Source organism: Heptranchias perlo, chromosome 9 (genome assembly GCF_035084215.1).
Source record: "Heptranchias perlo isolate sHepPer1 chromosome 9, sHepPer1.hap1, whole genome shotgun sequence".
In the NCBI taxonomy this organism is placed as follows: domain Eukaryota; kingdom Metazoa; phylum Chordata; class Chondrichthyes; order Hexanchiformes; family Hexanchidae; genus Heptranchias; species Heptranchias perlo.
The window spans coordinates 73,356,169-73,380,372 of NC_090333.1; the positions used below are offsets into that span (position 1 = coordinate 73,356,169).

A 24,204-nucleotide genomic window follows, 5' to 3' on the forward strand; every position below is an offset into this window, starting at 1 on the left:
AGATGGGGGCCGCCTTGACATCCTCGGAGGACGAACAGCATCACCAGCCCCAGCAGCCTCGCGGTCCACGCCGTCCGCCTCAGAGAAGTGGATCCCCACAACACGGTGCTGTGGCACATCCACCTGCACAGCAGGATGGAGGGCAACCGCAGAGAGAGATGCGTCGCAGGAGGCACTACCCTCCGCACAGGGTCTACAGACCGAGGCTCAGCTTCATGGACCTCTCTGAGCAGCAGTGCATACGGAGGCTCAGAGTCACTCGCCAGGTAGTCGCCGACATCTGCAGCCTCCTTAATGACGAGCTGCTCCCGGATGGACCAAGCAGCATCTTCTTACCCGTCGCCGTCAAAGTCACCACTGCCCTCAACTTCTTCGCCTCCGGATCCTTCCAGGGTGCCACCGGGGACATCACCCGGGTCTCTCAGTCGTCTGCACACAAGTGCATAAGGCAGGTCACCGATGGGTTGTTCCACAGGGCCTCGCACTACATCAACTTCGCCATGGATGAGCGCAGCCAAATGGAGAGGGCGGTTGGATTCCATGCTGTGGCTGGCTTCCCACGGGTGCAGGGTGTAATTGATTGCACCCACATAGCAATACGGGCACCTCCACATGAGCCAGGGCTGTTCATCAACAGGAAGGGGTATCACTCCATGAACGCCCAGCTCATTTGTGACCACCGCCAGAGATTCCAACATGTGTGCGCCAGATAGCCTGGCAGCTGCCACTATGCCTTCGTCCTCAGGGAGTCCACCGTCTCGCCCCTCTTCCACTCACCCAACACCGGCAACGGCTGGCTCCTCGGCGACAAGGGATATCCCCTGCACACGTGGCTTATAACACCTCTGAGGAACCCCATCATCGAGCTGCAGCGTCGATATAATGACAGCCACATTACTACCAGGTCTGCAATTGAGCAGGCTATAGGGCTGCTCAAGTTGCGCTTCAGGTGCCTTGATCGTTCTGGGGGAGCGCTCCAATACACGCCACTCCGAGTGGGACGAATTATAGTTGTCTGCTGTGCCCTGCACAACATGGCACAACAGAGAGGGGTTCCGCTGGAGGAGGCCCCATCAACACCCGCCACCCACATTGAGGACGACGATGAGGAGGAGGAGGAGGAGGACGAGGAGTACGAGCGAGAGGAGGAGGAAGGACCCATGGGCCGAACACCGGCTCACCTGGATGCTCGTCAGGCCAGGGAGGAACTCATATGCCAACGGTTCTCCTAACATCAGACTGTCTGAGGCGTTCACATCTCATCACGTGCACAGACGAGAGTCCATACCAGCCCCCTCCACGGAAGAGTGGTGCCAGTACTCCTGCACCCACTGTATTATGCCCAATGGGTGGGACCAGGTGTTCATCGTCATGATGAGGCGCACGGAAGGGACCTATTGCACAAGCCGCTGAAGAATGGACAAGAGGTGGCAGCAGTGGTGAGAACAATGGTGTTTATTGTGTATGTGCATTCAAGGACTAAAAATAAAAACATAACAATTTGTCAGACACCCTGGTGCATTCCCTTTGTGTTCAAAAAACCTTTGGTTTACGTTTTCGGGAACCCCTACGTGGTGCTACCCCTGTGGCTCCAGCAGAGGTAGTGGCAGGTTGCTCCTGTTCGTGCCCTGACCGGGTGGATGCTTTGGGCCGACGCCCCCTGGGTTTCGGTGCCCGTGAGGGCACCTCCACAGACTGCTCCTCCTGCACCTGTGCAGGGGCAGACTCGGCCACCTGGAGAGGAGGCACCATTGCGGGCACTGGTTGAGAGGGGGGCAACGGGTGAGACGTGGGGACACCTTGAGTAGCGTCCCCACTTCCATGTCCCCGTTCACCATCTTCCTTCTCATGGCTTAGGCCCACATCACCCCTTCCACCCTGCTGGACGGCAGTTTGGATGACCTGTGTGAGACCTTGCAAGGCCACCTCCAATGTATCTGTCAACCTGTTAATGGCGGCAGAATGTTGCTCACGCTGAATCTGAACAGCCGTTGTCAGGGCCTGCATGGACTCAATGTTGAGCTGTGCGTGACGCTCGAGGGAGGCTAGCCTGTCCTCCACCGCAGACATTCCCGCACCTACCCGCGACACTATCTCAGAGATGCCTTCACGTCCCTGCGACACTATCTCGGCGATACTCTCCTGTACCTGTGCCACCATTCCCCTCATGCACGAGTTGGACTCCTCCATCCTCTGCGCGATTGTGGAGAGTGCACGTGGCACCTCTCCCAGTACCTCGGCAATGTGCTGGTGGCCCTCGACGACTCTCCTTTTGACTGGTGGCCCCCTGGGTTCAGCATCTGGGTCTGGCTGAGCAGAGCCTGGAGAAGAGTGCTCCCACCGACGCAGACCCTCCGCGGCGGACACTGCCACCAGGGTCTGCTCATGCTCACATGTGCGCTGTGAATAACCATGTGCAATCCCAACTCATTGAGTGGGGGGACCCACCGAGGTGTGTGTATCTGCGCTGGTGGATGCTTGGCTCATATGTGACGATGCACCCTCAGAGACCGGCATGTCCTCTGAGGAATCTCCCTCAACGGACATGGCGCTCGCAGACGGCCCTGCAAGAGAACAGAGGGCAATATCAGGGATGTGGACAAATGTTGCGGTGCGCCAGATGCCAGGTGATGCTAAGATCATTCGCGATCATGAGTGCTGAGTGTCAGATTTCCCTTACCGGACGTTTCTGCAGACCCAGCCTCGCCATCCGCCACGGACAGGCAATGTAGCGTGTGGCTAATCTCCAACGCATCCACCTCGGCGTCCGTCAGAACCACCTGGTGTGGCGGGCCCCCTCCGGTGCGTGCCCTTTCCCGGGCGTTCTTGCATCTCTTCTCCTGTGAAGGCAAAACACCAATGCGTAATTGAGTGATGATTGCATTGTGAGACGCTTCAAGCATTGGTGTGGGTGGGTTGAGCGTGTGGCAGATGGATGGGAGGATGCGTGTGCCACATCCCCATCCCATTGTATGGGGATTGGGATGTGTGGTAGTGGTCGAGTGGGGACAGGGACGGTGGGTACGTGCAGGCACGGTGAGGATGATAGTTGAGTGGCTGTGAGGATTGTTGCGGGAGCGCTGTGGTGTCAGTGCAGAAGGGGTTGTGAGGTGTTTGAGGTGATGTGGAAGACGGAGTGTGGGAGAGTGGGTTAGTGTACTCACTTTCTCGGACCTGGTGAGGTCATTGAATCTCTTGCGACACTGGATCCAAGTTCTGGTGGTGTTGTCTCTGCTGGTGACCTCCGCCGTCACCTCCTCCCATGCCTTCCTGGTGGCGGAGCCAGGGCACCTCCTTCCGTCGCTGGGGAACAGCGTCTCCCTCCTCCTCCTTACCCCGTCCAGCAGCAGCTGCAGTGAGTGGTCTGAGAATCGTGGGGCAGCCTTACCCCTGGGTTGCTCCATGTTACACTACCTCTTGTTTGCAGCTGGAGGGGCATTGGTGGACTGCCCCTTTAAATAGAGCTCCAACATCGCTCAGACGTCACTGCGCATGCGCAGGCCGCCGGCACGCAGCTGAGAAGCGGAGAACCCGTAAGGGCCGGGTAATTACCTCAATTATCCTGCGATCGCGCGCGGGATGCACTCAATTCTCCGGCCGCGTTTTCCACGCGCCCGATAGACAACCCGCCGAGAACCCGCACCCCTAGTAAAATCGGGCCCATAGTTTCTGTTAAATCTCAATTAAGCAATTCAAAGAGCTGTCCCCTGTCCTAAGTAGTTTTCTGACCAGATAAGGAAGGTACTTTATTTGTGTAGATTGTTATTCCACAGATCATTAGTTACCTGTAATCACCAGAAGGGGGTTGACAAAGGATCAATCAACTAATATAGGTTTCAACTGTTGTCAATTCTACACTTCAATTGATTTTACTCAGGAATCCCTAGCTTAATGTGCATCCAGCAGGATAAGTACATGGACAGCTGTAAACTGTTGAAAAGAAACTGATCAATCAGCTGTTGTCCAATAGATTAGCCTGCTTGATGGATGTCGTTCTGTAGCTTGGGACTTGTGGGTTAAGTAAACTCAAGTCTTGCTACTGCAGATTAAAGCCGAACAGCATAACCTACCACCATGCTAGCTCCTGATCCTTACCAGGGACCTCTTCTGAAGAATGTATGTATGTATGTATGTGGGTGTATTAGATGGAGACAGGACCTAGCTTTGCTGATGGATCCTCCACGGTGAAATATCTTGCTGACACTCATCCTGTTGTTTTACACAGGAGGACTGATTTCACAGTGGTGTGCCTGGGAAGTTGAAGTGCAGCAGGTTGACTGCTCCACTGCCGGTGCAGGTTTTCTGCTGATGGTTATGTATAGGGGTCTCAGGACTGAGATTGTATGAAAGCTTTGGTCTGGTGAATAGTAAAAATCTGGCAGTGCCTTGGTACAGAAAACTGTTGGATAGCTTTTTTTTTAGGTATGCCTTTTTCTGCTGTAGTTGGAGCCAGGTCCTCAGACTGTTACTGACAGCATTCTCCCTGTAAGCTATTGCCTGCCAGGTTCATTTGATCACTGTTTTCCAGGGTGCTAAAGAGGGCAGCATGAAAAAGCACAACAGCTTTGAGTCTGCATATGCGTGGGTGAGAAACTTCTATTTCCAGGAATTTGCCAGCTCTAAACCTCTTCCCTTGTTTTGCAATAAAAGATGTAGCCCTGAAAATACATTCTTCAGTTTCCTGCCAGATTTGCTTCACATGTAAGCACTCCTGTGTGGGTAGTACTTCACACACAATAGATAATTTATTCAAAGTGGCTGTGCAAATGCCTCACATTGCTCAGTTTGCTTTTGATCAGGAATTTCTATGCTGTATTTACCTTTTTAGTATTTTTAACATTTTTTGGTTGACACTTTATGTTCCTGCTTTGTTTTTCTAGAAATAGTCTTTTCCATTTCCTTTGTTATACAAATCCTTAAATTCTTTTGTTTTTGGAATTTCTTGAGTTCCCATATATACTTGAAGATAGCACTACATGCCGAAGCACATTATCCTTCCTACACAACTAATTGTCCACATAGCTCACTAATGGGTCACCCATTACCTTGGTATAGTGGCAATATTGGAAAATGTGAGGTAATGCACTTTGGCAGGAAAAATCAGAGAGCAAGTTATTATCTTGATGGCAAGGGACTGGAAAGTACTGCAGTACAAAGGGATCTGGGGGTCCTAGTGCAAGAAAATCAAAAAGTTAGTATGCAGGTGATCAAGAAGGCCAATGGAATGTTGCCGTTTATTGCTAGGGGATAGAATATAAAAACAGGGAGGTATTGCTGCAGTTATATAAGGTATTGGTAAGACCGCACCTGGAATACTGCATACAGTTTTGGTGTCCATACTTAAGAAAAGACATACTCGCTCTCGAGGCAGTACAAAGAAGGTTCACTCGGTTAATCCCGGGGATGAGGGGGCGGATATATGAGGAGAGGTTGAGTAGATTGGGACTCTACTCATTGGAGTTCAGAAGAATGAGAGGCGATCTTATTGAAACATATAAGATTGTGAAGGGGCTTGATCGGGTGGATGCGGTAAGGATGTTCCCAAGGATGGGTGAAACTAGAACGAGGGGGCATAATCTTAGAATAAGGGGCTGCTCCTTCAAAACTGAGATGAGGGGAAACTTTTTCACTCAGAGGGTGGTGGGTCTGTAGAATTTGCTGGCCCAGGAAGCTGTGGAAGCTACATCATTGAATAAATTTAAAACAGAAATAGACAGTTTCCTAGAAGTAAAGGGAATTAGGGGTTACGGGGAGCGGGCAGGAAATTGGACATGAATTTAGATTTGAGGTTAGGATCAGATCAGCCATGATCTTATTGAATGGCGGAGCAGGCTCGAAGGGCCGATTGGCCTACTCCTGCTCCTATTTCTTATGTTCTTATGTTTATATAAGCCATTAGCATTTCACAACCAGGTGTTGCTTGCTTTACTTACCTTCTCATCTGTCTGTGACCTGCCTTTACTTTTCTCATTCTCACCTGCTTGAGCTTGCTAATTCAGCATTGCTTTCCAAAGATGTGCTCATCATTGAAGACTGAAGTAACTTCTGGTTCTCATGCAGATCCTCCAATCTTTTCAGTCTCCTTTTAGTTCAGCTGCCATCATGTTAAGCTGCATTTATTACTCACAAATACCATGACCTTTGATTTGTACAAGTCTGAATCTGAACATCCCCTTCCCAATTTGGTGCACATCAACAGCTAAATTTCTCTTAAACCCAGTCTGCTTATTCAACTGTTGAAACTGCTGGCACCTCCACTGCCTCTGTTAGTCACTTATGGAAATTTCATCTCACAACAAGGTCAAGGCTAATTTAATATTAAACTAATGTTCTAGAGTGTTAGGAATAACTTTTACCACTAACATTATAGCAATAAAGTTAAATTATAAAAATAGACTACACTTTTTAAAATAATTTATTGACTGTAAAGCACTTTGGGATGTCCGGTGGTAGTGAAAGTTGCTCTACAAATGCAATCCCCTCCCATTCTGTTACCTATACCAATCCATCATTGATTTTTAGATTTGGGACCTAGATTGTTTAAAATCTGTCTTAAATTGGTTCCGAGGTCCATTTTAAAAAAAATAACCAAGAGATAGATTGAAAACGGGGATAAAAAAAGTTTATGCATACAACGCCTTATAACAGCTGTCAGAAGTGCTTCACATAGAATGAAATTCTTTGAAGTGCCGTGACGTATATGAATCATGGCAGCCATTGTCTGCACAACAAGATTCTACAAACAGCAATAAGATGAATGGTTATTGCTTCCCCCTCCCATGAGCCTCTGTGATGTGCTTTGGGTTGTTTGAACACCACTCAGACACACATCTGCTTTGGGTGAATGAGAAATGTAGGCTGGGAGAACGCCTTGCTATTATTGGAATAGTGTCATGAAATTTTTATGGTCCATCTGAACCACTAGGACTGGAAGAATGGAGGGTGGTTTAATGTCTCATTTGAAGGACAGAACCTTTCACATTGCAACAGCCAATGTGTACTATAGTGGAGTATCAGTCTACATTATGTACTCTAGTCCTGGAAGGATGCACTAACCCACAACGAGCTAAGCAGACATTGACACATACAATGGTGTGAGACCCTCTGTTATTAGCATTAGGATTACCATTTGTCCAGTTTTTGAGTGGACTATTCAGAAACGTGTAACATTTAAATTGGATGTCCAAAGTCTGTTCTTCAGCATAGTAGTTTCTCCTTCCCCCACCCCCCCCTCCCTCCAAAATTCTGTTTTGTAATATAGATATATTAGTTATTAACATTAAGATTTCTAATGAATCTTCAACACCTGCAAAGGAAACATCAAATTCCAAGCCATAATCCTGCACAGTCTTAACTACTTTCTGGTTTGAACTTAGTTAAAAGTGACTACCTTACTGGAATACGGTTTCACCTGTCAATGGCATTGGCTATTCTTACGAAGCCCAGGAGATCACAAAATAAATTAACTATAGTGTTAAACTGTGATCATTGCACCACTGGGGAACAACCCAGTTGATGTCCTGGATATACAACATATGGACCTTGCAAAAGAGCTAGTGGGGAAAAAAAAAACCAAATTGGTTAGGCCACTACTTTGTTGAATTTGCATATTTATTGTTTTGATCATTACTTTGGAATTACAAGGATATCACTAAGCACATCGGTTGTATTGTATTCATGTTGTTTCACCACTGTTCTCAGAGGGAAATCTGTGGAACTAGGGCAAATACATCAGTTTATTTAAATGTGATCATCTTGGAATTGAATACCAGTGACATCAAATTGTTATGATAGTCTATTTAGATATATTTTTCCCCCTGATGCTTGATATGGAATGATGGAGGCATAACTAAGCTGCTCTTTGTTACCACGGGGATTTAAACATTTGTTTTTGCTGCAGTGCTTTGTTATTTAAATACAGTTCATAGACTGAGAAATGACTACCTTTGCTTTCTTTATTCTGTGTAGTCCCTGGCCATACACGGTGTTTCAGCGTGGTTTTGATCTAGTGATGGGAGAACAGCCATCAGACAGAATATTCAGGTAAACCCACCCTTTACTTATTCTTAAGTCTTAATATGTTCCTCGGGCTCGTAGAGTTCTCTTGAGAGTGCAGATATCTATCATGTGACAATGAAACCAAGGGGTCCCATCAAATATCCCTTTTTGCAATATGAGCCTCTGCACAGATTGAATTGTCACTCCAATCTGCCTGTTACTTAAATATTTTTCACAACCATGTTGAAAATGATTGCTGAAGAGGACCAGTTCCAAATTATTCCATGTGCAAGTTCGCATTCTACACAGGTCATAGGTGTCAATGGAACTGCTAAGTAAATATTTATTGTGTTAATGACAAACAAGCCTTGAATAAACTTCTACCATATTCGCGAGTGATGGCAGTTATGAAAATATTTGTCCACATAAACTATGTGTGATGGAGGAACAGTGAGTTGAGCCATGTGTGATAGAATGACACTAGTTCAAACTCCCTGTTTCACAGAATGACAATGTCATAATCTCCATGTCTATCAAAGGAACAACCTCTGTTGGAATAGCAATAGGTCGATCTATATCAGGTGGAATGAAATGGGATCACTCTCGATCTGATGAAATGACATTGTGTCACTCTGTCATGAAACAACAACACACTGACCTCTATGTACATTAATATCAAACTCTCATTGTATCTCTGCCATCAGTTTTAATATGTGCACATCTAAACTTACTTTGCTGCCACTTCTGTCTCTCTTACTCTTTCGGTCTTCCCTTCTTGCAAATTTGACTTGTCTTCCCCCTATACCAAAGAAAGATGATCCTATTTACACTTGTAACTACTACCCTATTGTACTTGCAGTGCTTTCAAATTATCCATTTGTTAATTCTCAAATGGCCTAATCTATGATCACCAGTATAGTTTGACATGGCTATTCCATTGGTTATCTTATTGGCTATGTTGCACAACTCTGGAACTCTGCCCTTAACCGCTTTGGTGCATTATCTTTCTTTGTCAACAGCTTTGGAGATATCCAAGGCAATGTTTACAACATGCACTTCCTAACAAGTTACTATCCTACTACCTCCCACCAAAGCTATGGTCATGACTATCTAATTTCCTCTCAAACCGGTTTAGCTGTGCTATGTTTGGCTCATTCTGATTCTTTTTCTATCAACTTGTGTTCCCTAGAGTTCTGTCCCCTCTCCCACCCAGCTTTTTTTTTGTAACCACCATTCAACCCTATTTATTATTTTGCTGATTATTTTAATGCAATTCTTATTGACTGTGTTAAAGAGGGAGAAAGGAGCAAAGTAGCTTGAAACAACAGTGAGGTGGTTTAACCTCAGTGATACCAATAAAAATCAATGACTCTCAAAAGAGCTCCTTTCAGCATGGAACAGGGTATTGGAAATCAATGTTTTCAAAACAAAATTGTTACACTCATGAAAGTGGAGCATTGCGTGAACGTCAATAACAGAGTTTATGGGCTTGAATTTTCTGGGACGACTTGTTTGGCGACGCACAACGTTATTTGGACTTTTCAGCTCCCCGTTCATATCAATCTATATTTACGCCGTAATTTGCTGGAACGTTGATCCATCTATGGCGTGGTGAATCAGGGACCTTGTGGACGGCGCAGCCAATGTCTTAACCCACAGACCAACCACATGACTCTATAAATAGCTGAAAGCAGGTGCCGTAAATCAGATTGAGGTGTGGCACTGGTGGGTAAGTGAGCTGCAACTTCTGAAATCAACCTAAATCAACATTAAAAAGTTAATTGCAGCTAATAATATTTTAAAAGGCTGTGAAAAGTAATCTTTAGTGTCTACACATCCCTGTTGGGAGTGCTTCCCGAAGCTTTGTGTTAACATGCAGAATCCTCAGTTGGGCACCGCAGACTATTAGCACATGGTGGTGAGTGGTAGCCCTTCCTCATGTGACCGGTTCCTCAAGTGGAGCACTCAGCGGCACGTGGGTCTGATCAACAGAGCCTTGCACCCTGGGGAAGCCAGCAATCCTGTGGAACTTGATGGACTTGTCTTTTTGCTGCGCAGGGGACATGTCATGTTTAATGAAGTCGGAGGCCCTGTGGAAAATAGCGTTTGTCACCTGTTGAATGCAGGTCCTCACAGCTCCTTGGCTAATCTTGCAAAGGTCTCCAATACCTGACTGGAAGGAACCGATGCCATAGAAATTGACCTTCATTGCCACTGACAAGGCCCTGTGGGAGGTGGATCGCGGCTTTAGATCTTCATGGAGCATTTCATATAAGTGTCTAATTGCGTCCTTGCTGAAGCTGTCCGTGCACGCAAAGCTCATCCAACAGTGCCTCAAATAACATCTGTTCCCTGTACACACTGAGGTGGGAGGTGGTATTAACTAGATCGGTTCAGTCTCTGGTCATGGTGCCTCAAGTGGCGTGCCTGCTTTCTCATCAGAAACCGGGAAATACCCAGTGGTTAGGCCATTATAATGCTTTCACATTCCTTACACATAGAAATAGGTAGGGATCCTGAAAGTAATTGCCTTCAGACATTAACAGCACTTTGGATAGCAGTTTGGATTGCAAAGCTGGCAAGAATTAACTGCCAAAAATGAGAGATTTTTAAAAAAATACTCTTGGAACAATTTCCAGACTGCTGAGGTGAGGCTCCACTGATTTTAATCATCCTGTTGTTGGCCTCCTAGGCTAAGAGTCATGTGCTGGCTAAAAATGACTTAATTACCAGGTCACCCATGTCTAATTGACTGCGCTGCGAATAATGGCGTAAATCCAACAAATTGACTATCACCATTGGCTGCAGTGGAGGACTGAGTGGCGAGAATGGACTTTTATCAGTTTTGGCGAATCTAATGGCAGAAAGGTCTAAATATACCAGCAAACTATGGTACAACACAACACATAGCTTAACTCACTTACTCCATTATTTTCTGGCACATCTACATATTAACCATGGCACACCCTGTTAATACGTCATTACTATGGCGCAAGTTTGTTATGCAACACAATATAATGATGTTGGGATAGAAGGTTCAAGAAATCATTAAGATTCTTGTGATAGAAGTTTTTATCCAAGATTTATTTAATCCTACATCAAAAGCTGCAAGATCCTTTCTTCAACTTTGATTATAAAATGAAATGAAACCTATTTGCATGAAATTAGATTTGAAGTTGCAATTAGAGTTTAGATATCACACACCTCAGACTGCCACTCATTTTTCACTGTCTCCGTTAATTGCAATGGAAGATCTACTAATTTTACAATAGCAATAGTAGGATTACTTTTTTTTTAAAAACTAAATTTCTTAGGAAGTCAGCTGATTTTTTTTTAACATAAAAGTCTATATTTTTGTGGGGGGATAAAATTAAGAAGCAAATGCACCAGATCATGGCATGGCTCATTAGAATATCCAGCACACATTGCCACAGATTAACAGAACATAGATTAACATATGTGATCTTCTGTTTGCTGAATTCATGTTCTCTGCTATCTTTCTGGGCAAGTCCTAAAAGGAAAAAACTGAGGGGAAAGAAAACAATTTCTTTAAAACTAAGAAAAAAGTAATGAATTTTAATCATAAGTTAACAACAATTGGTTTACAGGGTGATTCAGTGAGTTATCTCTGGTCTTTTATGTCTGGGACCGGCCCACAGTGATGGGATGTAAGTCTCTACTATCTGCTGACTGGTCCCCTGTGAAATATAGGCTGCATATAGTGACACCACTATTCCCATTGAATTGCCCAAAATAGTCACTGTGCTTATGTTGTGAGTGCGGTCTTTGTAATTGATTCTATGGTGATGGAAAATGGTTATCGTTAATTGCCCGGTATAGACAATTTCCTGCCATAAACATGGGCGGTATAAGTGGTGGGGACTATACAGGATTCCTGAAGTGGAAAGCATTACCATCCCTCGCCTTGAACACAAAATTCACCAAAACAAGCTGAAGAACAACAATATAATGGAGTTCTGATGAAAGGTCATTGACCTGAAACGTTAACTCTGATCACACTCCACAGATTCTGTCTGACCTGTTGAGGATTTCCAGCGTTTTCGGTTTTTATATAATATAAATGGAGGAACTGGACATGCCTTTCAATAGTTTTGCTTTTTCCAGCTGCACTAAACTCATATTACAGATACAGATTTCTGAATGACAAGAATATCTCACCATAAAATTAAGGACTTTGCCCTTCCTAAACTGCTTCTCGTATCCCGTTTAACTATGGACTGCTCAGTAACGGGTAACTCTATCCAATAGGAAAATTGCCTTTCAGTGTATGGTAAGTAAAGAAATAAACAATCCATGCTTAATTCCATCTGTTTATCTAGTGTATATTTGTTGCACCTAGCCTTTCAAAGATGCCACACCTCCAAGCATTACAAGTCCATTGGTCACAAATCAGCGATTGGCTGAAATGGACACGTATTTGTTAATTATCAATCAAATGTTCAATTGACTAAAATGGAAACAAATTGAAAGCCGTTCAATTCAATCGATGGATATCAATAAGTGATAAATTAGCAGCAGAAAACTAAGCAATCAAATTGGGGTTTCTTTTTTAACTCAAGATACCAATTCCAAACTGGTAAGTAGCCAAAGCCCACAAATCAAATTGTTCAAATCATTTTGTGAATTCTGAATAGCCACCTTGAATTTTTCAGCTTATTGAAAATTTACCCAACACTTACAACATTAAAGACTCAAAGATTAAACAATACAGAGTATTGAAGCAGCAAAAGAGAAGTCAGAATTAAATACTTAATCTTAATCAGAGTTCTCTATACAATGTTGTAAATCCCAAGGTAAATGTTTTCTCGCAGAGGCCTATCCCTGTTAGAATTCCAGGACTTCAGTTATTGTTCAGCTTTGTTGACCACTTTTTCTGCTGGATCTTGATTCAACCCAATTGGCTGTAGCTGTGTGTTACTTGTATAATGTTCCTGTCATTATAAAACAGTGTTTTCTCCAATGCACATGTGTAATAATATGAGACATCTACTAGTCAATGATTTAAGAAGATTACAATATAGATTGATCTGGTTACAATAAATGGCCACTGTAGAAATGCTTAAAAAACAAAACTTGCAGGGATCAAAGGGAAATAAAAACCATATTGACTATCTGAAGAAATGTTACCATCTTGCACAGGCACAACAAATGAAAGATGCATAAAATCACATGAAAAGTTTCTTTAAACAATGAGGGGTTTAAACTGCGGATAAACCTTGGACAGCAGGTATTGGAACCCTCAACTGTAGTGATGCAACCTGCAGTTTAGTGAAACCTTAGAGCTCAGAGCAGAACAAAAAGACTTCAACACCCAAAGTGGATGGATCATTTGATGGAATCTATTCTAACCACTTCTTCGACATGTTTTTTGCAGAGGGTAGCCTTGTGTTCCCCTGCCCAAGTATGCTTCAGTCCACCCCACCCCACCCCCCCTCAAGAACTCTAGAACTTCTGAATGGGCAGTTCATTGCTATATCACTGCAGCTACCTGCAATACCTGCCTCCCCTTGCCCCTCCCTCCCTTTGAACTTTTATAGAAAGAAAGCCTCAGATGACTTCTGGCCTTAAGGAGTTAAGCTTCTGCCTTTTCGGATCGGCAATGGGAGCACCCCACTCAAGCACTCAAATTTGTACTGAAATGAGTCGTAGAAATTTATTAACCTGTTTTCAAAAAAAAAAAATGTTTGAAGCACCATTCTGAACCCTCACCCCAACCTAGCACCATGTGTTGTTCACCCACCCAATAAGCAGATCTGAACCACATGTTAGTTCTCAGCACCTCCCATTGAGAAGCAGTTCAGTATCAGCCTCTCGCTGGTGGGGGAAGGAGAGATGGGAGGGAGGAGCAATCTTCCCCCACTAAGCAAGCTTGTCCTCATAGTGATACAATGGTGTCAATAGTCACAGCGATGTCAGCCAATGAGATGGTAGTGAGGCGGGTCTATCGGCCGACAAGACTTGCGTGAATTTTACAGCAAAACAAAGTAAGCGCGGTCTCCAGGCATGATTAATGGGGGAATTACCCTATCGTCTCCATTCTGGGCAGGAATACTGGTGTCACCATATACAGCCAACAATAGGAGCCCCTTGTAATCCCAACTGAATATTGCGTCTCTTGTGCGTATCGCTTGCGTGCGTTTCCACAATCTTACAGGTGGCAGACTTTTAGTAAAATAGTGAGGCCTGATGCATATCGTTAAGCTACTTTATTTTACAGTTAGCAAGTGAGCATTCGGAGTAAGTCAGCGTGTTCAGAGAGACTTGGGTGTCCTCGTACAAGAAACACAAAGTTAGTATGCAGGTACAGCAGGCAATTAGGAAAGCAAATGGCATGTTGGCCTTTACTGCAAGGGGGTTGGAGTACAAGAGTAAGGAAAGTACAGTTGTACAGGAGTTGAGTGAGACCTCACCTGGACTACTGCGTACAGTTTTGGTCTCCTTATCTAAGGAAGGATATACTTGCCTTGGAGGTGGTGCAACGAAGGTTCACTAGATTAATTCCTGGGATGAGAGGGCTGTTCTATGAAGAGAGGTTGAGTAAAATGGGCCTATACTTTCTGGAGTTTAGAAGAATGAAAGGTGATCTCATTGAAATATATAAGATTATGAGGGGGCTTGACAGGGTAGATGCTGAGAGATTGTTTCCCCTGGGTAGAGAGTCTAGAACTAGGGGGCATAGTCGGAGGATAAGGGGTCGGCCATTCAAGACTGAGATAAAGAGGAATTTCTTCACTGAGGGTTGTGAATCTTTGGAATTCTCTACCTCAGAGTGTTGTGGATGCTGAGTCATTGAATATATTCAAGGCTGAGATAGATAGATTTTTGGACTGTGGGGGAATCAAGGGATATGGGGATCGGGCGGAAAAGTGGAGTTGAGGTCGAAGATCAGCCGTGATCTGATTGAATAGCGGAGCAGGCTCTAGGGGCCGTGTGGCCTACTCTTGCTGCTATTTCTTATGTTCTTATGTTCTAAAGCAAATTCCATTTCTTTCCCTCAGTCTCGCTTCTCTCTTCAGAAAATGATTTAAAAAAACAACCAAACGCCCTCTCACTTTCCCTTATGGGAGTAGGAATAGAAAACATAGGTTGCAACTAGTAAAATATACTTTTAGGACAGATATCAGGAAATTCTTCTTCACATAAAGAGTGATTAACGTGGAATAAACTTGCAGACAAAAACGTTGGAGTGATTTAAGAAACAATTGGATGCTACAATGGAGAGGAACCCCATCATCACACCAATAGACCCTGATATTTAAATATTCCACTTTATTGGTTACCACCAATGGAGGAAAATAATCTCAACAGTAATTAGGTTTCATTACAGCTTCGCAGAATGTAGCCTGAAAACTAACAAAACCTATAGACCCAGGGATACCTGAGCTTTTATGGACAATCTGGCAGTCTAAGGAAGTGAAATATTTTTCAGCAGTTACCCAATTAAAATAAACATAGGAACAGGAGTCGGCCATTCAGCCCCTCGTGCCTGCTCCGCCATTTGATAAGATCATGGTTGATCTGTGATCTAACTCCATATACCTGCCTTTGGTCCATATCTCTTAATACCTTTGGTTGCCAAAAAGCTATCTATCTCAGATTTAAATTTAGCAATAGAGCTAGTATCAATTGCCGTTTGCGGAAGAGAGTTCCAAACTTCTACCACCCTTTGTGTGTAGAAATGTTTTCTAATCTCGCTCCTGAAAGGTCTGGCTCTAATTTTTAGACTGTGCCCCCCTACTCCGAGAATCCCCAACCAACGGAAATAGTTTCTCTCTATCCATCCTATCTGTTGCTCTTAATATTTTATAAACTTCGATCAGATCACCCCTTAACCTTCAAAACTCGAGAGAATACAACCCCAATTTGTGTAATCTCTCCTCGTAACTTAACCTTTGAAGTCCGGGTATCATTCTAGTAAACCTACGCTGCATTCCCTCCAAGGCCAATGTGTCCTTCCGAAGGTGCGATGCCCAGAACTGCTCACAGTACTCCAGGTGCGGTCTAACCAGGGTTTTGTATAGCTGCAGCACAACTTCTGCCCACTTGTACTCTAGTCCTCTAGAGATAAAGGCCAGCATTCCATTAGCCTTCTTGATTATTTTCTGCACCTGTTCATGACACTTCAATGATTTATGTACCTGAACCCCTAAGTCCCTTTGAACATTCACTGTGTTTAACTTTTTACCATTTAGAAAATACCCTGTTCTATCCTTTTTTGATCCAAAGTGGATGACCTCACATTTGTCTACATTGAATTCCATTTGCCACAGTTTTGCCCATTCACCTAATTGATCAATATCGCTTTGTAATTTTATGTTTTCATCCACACTGCTTACAATGCCACTAAACTTTGTGTCATCGGCAAACTTAGATATGAGACTTTCTATGCCTTCATCTAAGTCGTTAATAAATATTGTGAATAATTGAGGCCCCAAGACAGATCCCTGCGGGACTCCACTAGTCACATCCTGCCAATGTGAGTACATACCCATTATCCCTACTCTCTGTCGCCGTTCGCTCAGCCAACTTCCTAACCAAGTCCGTACTTTTCCTTCGATTCCATGGGCTTCTATCTTAGTTAACAGTCTCTTATGTTGGACCTTATCAAATGCCTTCTGGAAGTCCATATAAATAACATCCATTGACATTCCCCTGTCCACTACTTTTGTCACCTCTTCAAAAAATTCAATCAGGTTTGTCAGGCACGACCTACTTTCACAAATCCATGCTGGTTCTCTCTGATTAACTGAAAATTCTCGGTGTTCAGTCACCCTATCCTTAATTATAGACTCCAGCATTTTCCCCACAACAGATATTAGGCTAACTGGACTATAATTCCCCGGTTTCCCTCTCTCTCCTTTCTTAAAAAGCGGAGTGACCTGTGCAATTTTCCAATCCAGAGGGACCGTTCCTGAATCTAGAGAACTTTGAAAGATTATCGTTAGGGCATCTGCAATGTGCTCACCTACTTCCTTTAAAACCCTGGGATGGATACCATCTGGTCCTGGGGATTTGTCACTCTTTAGTGCTATTATTTTCTTCATTATTGTTGCTTTACTTATGTTAATTTTATCAAGTCCCTGTCCCCGATTCAATATTAGTTTTCTTGGGATTTCTGACATGCTATCCTGTTTTTCTACTGTAAATAGTGACTCAAAGTAATTGTTCAACATGTCCACCATTTCCCCATTGTCAATGACAATATCCCCACTTTCAGTTTTTAAGGGGCCAACACTGCTCCTGACCACCCTCTTTTTCCGAATCTATCCATAAAAGTTCTTAACATTGGTTTTGATATCCCTTGCAAGTTTCTTCTCATACTCTCTTTTTGTAGCCCTTACTAACTGTTTTGTGACCCTTTGTTGATCTTTGTATCTTTCCCATTTGCCAGGATCTGTGCCCTTTTTGTATGCCCTTTCCTTATGTCTTATACTGTCCCTTACCTCTTTAGTTGTCCATGGCTGTTTTTTTTGGCAAGTAGAGTTCTTGCCCCTCAGGGGTATAAACCGGTTCTGTATCATGTTAAATGTTTCTTTAAACATTTCCCACTGATCATCAGTCGTTTTACCCATTAACAGATTTGCCCAGTTTACTGTGGACAGTCTCTGTCTTATCCCATTGAAGTCGGCCTTACCCAAGTCTAGAATCTGAGCAGCTGATTCACTTTTTTGCCTTTCAAACACTACATTGAACTTGATCATGTTATGATCGCTATTGGATAGATGTTCACACATAGTTAAGCCGTTAACTAAATCTGGTTCATTACTCATTACTAAATCTAGTATGGCTTGCCCCCTTGTTGCCTCTAGGACATGCTGCTGTAGAAAACTATCCTGGACACACTAGAAATTCACTACCTTTCTGACAGTTGCTGGTCTGCTTTTCCCAATCTATGTGAAGGTTAAAGTACCCCATTAAGATCACTATGGCTTTGCTACACGCTTGTCTAATCGCTGCATTTATACAATCTAGCACTTCAGAGCTGCTGCCAGGGCTCCTATATACAACTCCCACTATAGTTTTAGATCCTTTCCTATTTCTCAATTCAACCCATAAGGTCTCTGTTGGCTGCTTACCTCTCGTTATATCCTCCTTTATCATTGAAGTGATTTCATCTTTAATCATTAAGGCTACTCCTCCCCCTCTTCCATTTTCCCTATCTCTCCTGTAGACCTTATAACCCGGTATATTTAGTTCCCAATCCTGACCATCCTGTAGCCATGTCTCAATAATAGCTATCATGTCGTACCCTCCAATTTGAATTTGAACCTGTAGTTCATTTAATTCATTCCTTATACTCCGTGCATTTGTATATAGAACTCTTAGTTGGGCCACACACCCTAGCCTGACCTTCAGCTTTGATGCTGGGTTAATCGCCTTACGCCTTCTAGTTTTCACTTTATCTGTAGTGTCTAAAGTACACTTTCTTTCTGCTGCTCTACGTTTTTTCCTTTCACTTGTTCTTGAACAACTGTTTGTACTATTTGTATTGTAGATTTCCCTTGGGTCTTCCCCTCTCTTGCTGCTCTCAACTTTACTCCCTTCTGACTCCCCTCTCAGGTTCCCATCCCCCTGCCACTCTAGTTTAAACCTTCCCCAACAGCACTAGCAAACACCGCTGCGAGGACATTGGTCCCGGTCCTGCACGGGTGTAACCCGAGCCACTTGTACAGGTCCCACCTTCCCCAGAACCGGTCCCAATGACCCAGGAATCGAAATCCCTCCCTCCTACACCATCCCTGCAGCCACGCATTCATCCAGTCTATTCTCCTGTTCCTATACTCACTAGCACGTCGCACTGGGAATAATCCTGAGATGACTACCTTTGAAGTCCTGCTTTTTAATTTATCTCCTAACTTAAGTTCACCTTGCAGGACCTCATTCCTTTTTTTTCCTATGTCATTGGTACCAATATGGACCACGACTACTGGCTGTTCACCCTCCCCCTCCAGAATGCCCTGCAGCCGCTCCGTGACATCCTTGACCCTAGCACCAGGGAGGCAACATACCATCCTGGAGTCACATTTGTGACCGCAGAAACGCCTATCTGTTCCCCTTTCAATTGAATCCCCTATCACTATAGTCCTGCCACTCTTCTTCCTCCCCTCCTGTGCAGCAGAGCCACCCGTGGTGCCCCGAACCTGGCTCTTGCTGCTTTCCCCTGATAAACCATCTCCCCCAACAGTATCCAAAGCAGTATATCTGTTTGAGAGGGAGATGGCCCCAGGGGACTCCTACTCTACCTGCCTAGTCCTTTTACTCTGCCTGGCGGTCACCCATTTCCTTTCTGCCTGCGTAATCTTTACCTGCGGTGTGAGCACCTCACTGAACGTGCTATCCACGATAGTCTCAGCATCGCGGATGCTGCACAGCGAATCCACCCGCAGCTCCAGCTCCGAAATGCAGTTAGCCAGTAGCTGCAGCTGGACACACTTCCTGCACACATGGTCGCCAGGGACACTGGTAGCGTCCATGACTTCCCACATAGTGCAGGAGGAGCATATCACGGGTGCGAGCTGTGCTGCCATGACTTGATTTAGACTCTCAGACTCTCCTTCTGCTCTCGGTCTCTTTTATACTGTGCTCACCTCTCAGACTCTGCTGCCTCACCTGTGACGTCGCACAGTAGTTTTCTCTGTTGCAGGTCTGCTGCTGCTTTTATTCCCCAATCTCGGTCTTCTGCTGCTCAGGTCCACCGCCGCTCTGCGGAAAAAGTTAGGAAATGCAAGGCAAAGCAGCATCTCCTTCCCCCACTTCACCGAACTCCCACACTCACCAAACTCTCAGCTGTGTCACTCTGTGCCCGCCGCACTCAGTGCCAGTTGCACTAACAGGCCCCTGTATTTCCACGGTTTGTGACTCAGATGAGTCAGGCCTGCTTCACCTTTAGAAACCAGTTTAATCTGGCTAACCAATTAACTTACTACAGCAGCTCGTTCTACTGAAGCCTGACAGAAACTTAAACACTTAAATTTTAAAATCGAACTTAAACAGTTGATAGCAATTTACACTAGATTTTAAAGAGATTAACCCTTAAACTCCCACACTCACCAAACTCTCAGCTGTCTCACTGTGTCTGCCACACATCCTTTAAAGCAGCAGATGGAGCAGAATTGAAAAAGATGCTTACAAGAAAGTGCAATAAAGGATATGACAGAAGCAGAATTGCATTTGAGCCACTGATATGCAAAACAGATGGTAGAAAGATAGAGTAATGAGAGTCAGCAAAAAGACTGGCAACAAAAACAGAAACAGAGTGCGGCAATGAGGATGAGAGGGGACCATAATAAGAGAAATCTAATGTGGTAACAGAAATAACTGAGTGACAACAATAACAGGAATGTCATCACGATGAGAAAGAGAGACACTGAAGACTAAAAGACTTTATTTTGAAAATGGCCTGTGACTAAAGTTTTGAAGAGATGAGAATTGAGGCAATACACTAACTATCATATTTTAAGTAATTTTATAGGAGCTTCACTGTTTGCAATTCGCATATGAAATTAATTTGATTTTTAATTAGACCTGCGAAATGATTCTACTCTGTTAATATCATATTCAGTCCTAGGTTTTTAATTTAACGTGATTACCTTTGATAAATTTGAATGTTATTTTCTACATTTTAATGTTTTTAACTTACATGGTAGTCAGTGTGATTGATGTATGTAACGAAGCGAGAGGGATAAAGGATCATCGTTACACCTTGTCAGGAACAATTACGTGGATAAAGACAACTGTTTAAAATTCAGTGAAAGCCTGCTGTTAACTTCATATTAAAAGAGACCAAGGCAATGGTCCAGCAGTATAGGCTATAAGACTATCTGCTCTGAACAGATGGTCATGGTTTGGAATCTCAGGGTTGCTGATCACACAAGCCTAGCGATGGGGTGTGATTAATCAGGCTTAGGGCTGTCTATCATGTAACCTCAGAGCTCCCTCAGTCAAGGACATCACTGTCCATCCTGTGAACTCAGGATGCTGTTGTACAAAGTGTCATAATGAAGAGATGGGAATTGAGGCAGGATGTTTGAGCAAGTGCTCTATGGGGTTACATAGACAGGGCTGTATGATTTCAGTGAGGGTGCATTTCCCGAATCTATGTAAACCACTTCTATGAAACGAATCCGACTTCACAGAATTTCAAAATATGCATCTGATGAAAAACCTAAAGCCCTAATTCAAGAACAACCATAATCGAAGAGTTCACCGTTGATGTGATTCTATATTTGACAGGTTGCACAGGTTATTATTAGCAAATACTGTTCTGCAAGGTTATGGTGTTATAAAGGGTGCTCTTTTATACAATGCTTTGCACAAGTAGTATTGGTAGACCTCGTAAAGGTTTTGTATGACATGTTGTATCGCATGTTGTGTAACATAATGAGCTAGAATTTGATGGCAAAATAATGGTGAGTTCAATGCACATGCTGTTATTAATGTGCAAATCGTCCAGCAATTTGCGGTGAGATATGCTGTGAATTGCGAATTGCCACAATTGCTTGACTATTTGCGCCGTTCCGCCATTAGCCTCGTGAAAACGACAGCTTGCCCTCGACCTCCTCATGAGTTTCAAGAAATTGTTGCATTTGCGCATTCATTGCCAATTAAACTCACCACAGAAAGTTAGGGCTGGTACTTAACAGCGTAAGTACCCTTTTAATGAGATTTATGTTCCTGCAATGCTCCTCAACCTCTTTGGCCCAGAAAGGGAGCAATTGAAAATTCCTACAGGCAGTAAATTGTTGTTAGAGATTTTTAAAATTTAAATTTTTTTTAAAAAGTTTTTTTCTTTGTCTCTTTTTTCTCTCTCTCTTAATCTAATCTTTTTCTCTTTTATTTCTCTTTCTGAACCTATTTTGACTCTAATTCACTTTATTTCCTTCTCTGTCATTCCTCTGTTTCTTTCTCATCTCTTAAATCTTGTTGGTTAAGGTGATAGACTGTTGGTCCCGTCGTTCACCAAGGTCCCAGATGCCCCGTTGCCCTCGCTGTGCCGTTATCAGCTTGAACATCCAGCAATTTGCAGCACAAACATTTTTCGAGCTGAGGGAAAAGTCTGTCTAATGGGGCATGCCATGAGATGACCTGCTCCAGCAAATTCTGGGCTATTGTCTACATAGAGCATCATTATTCAGGGTGCTGCCTTTATACATTAGCGATTTCTTGCAGATTTTGTTGATAGCTTCATCGTTATGGTATCCCCATCATTCCTGAGTCCCGCTTGTCTTATACATCCTTAATTCCTGAGGAATCAGCAAATAACCTGAATGTTCAACTTCTATTTTTCCCTCCCTGGAAACAAACAGCACTCAAAATTTAATATATCCCAAGTCATTCTGGCAACCCTGCAACCAAACCTCCTTACCTATTTCAATGCAATGAGATGCTCATCATATTGCTTTGAGCAGGCATATATAATGCAACAGGAGACACTGCTATTATAGATGGAGATTAAAGCGTCCTGGTTGGAATCAAAATATAAAGCTTCGGAAGGTTTTTCTTAATTTCAATTTCTCATCAATTACAATGCCTAAGCAGAACTCATTTTTCACTTGATCAGTCTTTTGTTCTTTGACACAAAAATGAACTGAATTCTGGCAAGAAAACTTTCCTTCTGTATTGCTGTTTCATCGGTCTTTAGCATTTTTGATTCAATATTATTGTTCCTGCTCATGTATTAATTTTGAACTCTTCCTTGCCTGCTTTTCTCCCCACTGTTTTAATGGTTCATTTCACTGTGGAATGGTCAGCAAATTTTATTGCCTGTGGCTTGCAATAGAAGGTCTTTGAAACATTTGTACCTTTGATAGAAAAGGGTTTGATTTATCTAAGCTTATGTGAACAAATCACAAAATTTGGCAAAGTAAATTGAACCCAGAAAATAAGATCAAACTCCAAAATATGGGAAATTCAATCATCTGAGAGAATCTTGAGTTTACTTAAATTTTGGGAAACCTGCCAATCTAAATTAATCTTAACTTTGGGAAACTTGAATAAGTTGAACCAATCCAATTTCGTGAAACACAGTCAAGCTGATCCAATCTAAGCTTACCAATGATTGGATAGTTTATTGTTAAAGCGTGTAGTCTCTAGGATTTCAATAGGGCATGAGGATATTTTTGTGTGTGATATTGATTGTTTTGAACTATGCATTTGAACTGTTTTTTAAAAAAAAGCACCTAGTAGCACAATTATAGATTTTGCCCTTTCAAATTTGCTTTGTGACTGGAGAGAGTGCAATTTGTGCCATTTAGGATGAAATACTGGTGGTAAAAAGTCTGTCACTGCTGGAGGTAGTAGAATCAGTTTGAGGTGATGAATTATGAGTATCACACAATAAGTAAATCATACTGAATGATGTGTTTTTTTTGTTGTAAATTATTGGTGCCCGATATGTTTTGCAAGCCTAATGACAACACTTTCTGACAGATTTAGTTGGAGCTGAACATTTTTCTTAATAGCCCTTTGTAGACTTAGCATTGTTTTAGCTTTTCTTTCAAAGAGTGCAATTGGAAACATAATCTTAAGGTAATATATCATCATCAGTGATCTCTGCATTGATTCTGGAATTGAGCAGCTCAGCTAAAACAGGGAGGAAACAAACAAGCAAAAAACAGTTTAGCCAAGCCAAGCTAGAGTATACTTTTCAGCTGTTTGTCAAAAAGCCTGTGTAAAACCCCAAGATAGATTTTCTGTGTATGCTTAGAAAATCAATAGCTGGCTTGGCCAGACATCCATATCTTCACTTGGCATCATTATACTCTTGTCAGGTATAGTGCAAGAAGCAAACTGCAACTGGGCACTTATTGTCAGAGTTCCAGTAATGTAATTTTAGGGGGAAAATAGTGATTTTGTACAGAGCTGCATGACATTTACATCCCCGGCTTTTGCCCAGTGTTTAATTCATGAGGTGTCAGACCCAACAGTTTTTGTGTTGGGAAATCAGAGCCATGGGGGATAAGATGGAGTCAGCCAAACACTTGCTTCATCTGGATTCACTCGCAACTATCATTCATTGGTAACTGGGTAGATTTAAATTTATGTCTAACGAGACAAATATTTGGATATCTTTGCTTATTTTCCGAACTCGAGTGATGGAATTATGCTCTTTTTGTGTGTGTGTGTGTTATAACAATTTGCCTGCCAAAGTGTTGTCAGAATTCATACCACAAAGTCTTGAACTGA

At 43.2% G+C, this 24,204-nt stretch overlaps 1 protein-coding gene across 1 annotated transcript in view; it reads left to right on the forward strand.

Annotated features, from left to right (window-relative positions):
* Nucleotides 1–24,204, forward strand: part of astn1 (astrotactin 1) — a 2,273,142-nt gene that overhangs the window by 1,182,090 nt on the left and 1,066,848 nt on the right. Inside the window, exon 9 of the mRNA XM_067989612.1 lies at nt 7,969–8,043. Coding sequence (XP_067845713.1) covers nt 7,969–8,043 — 75 coding nt within the window. The remainder of the gene's footprint in view (nt 1–7,968; nt 8,044–24,204) is intronic.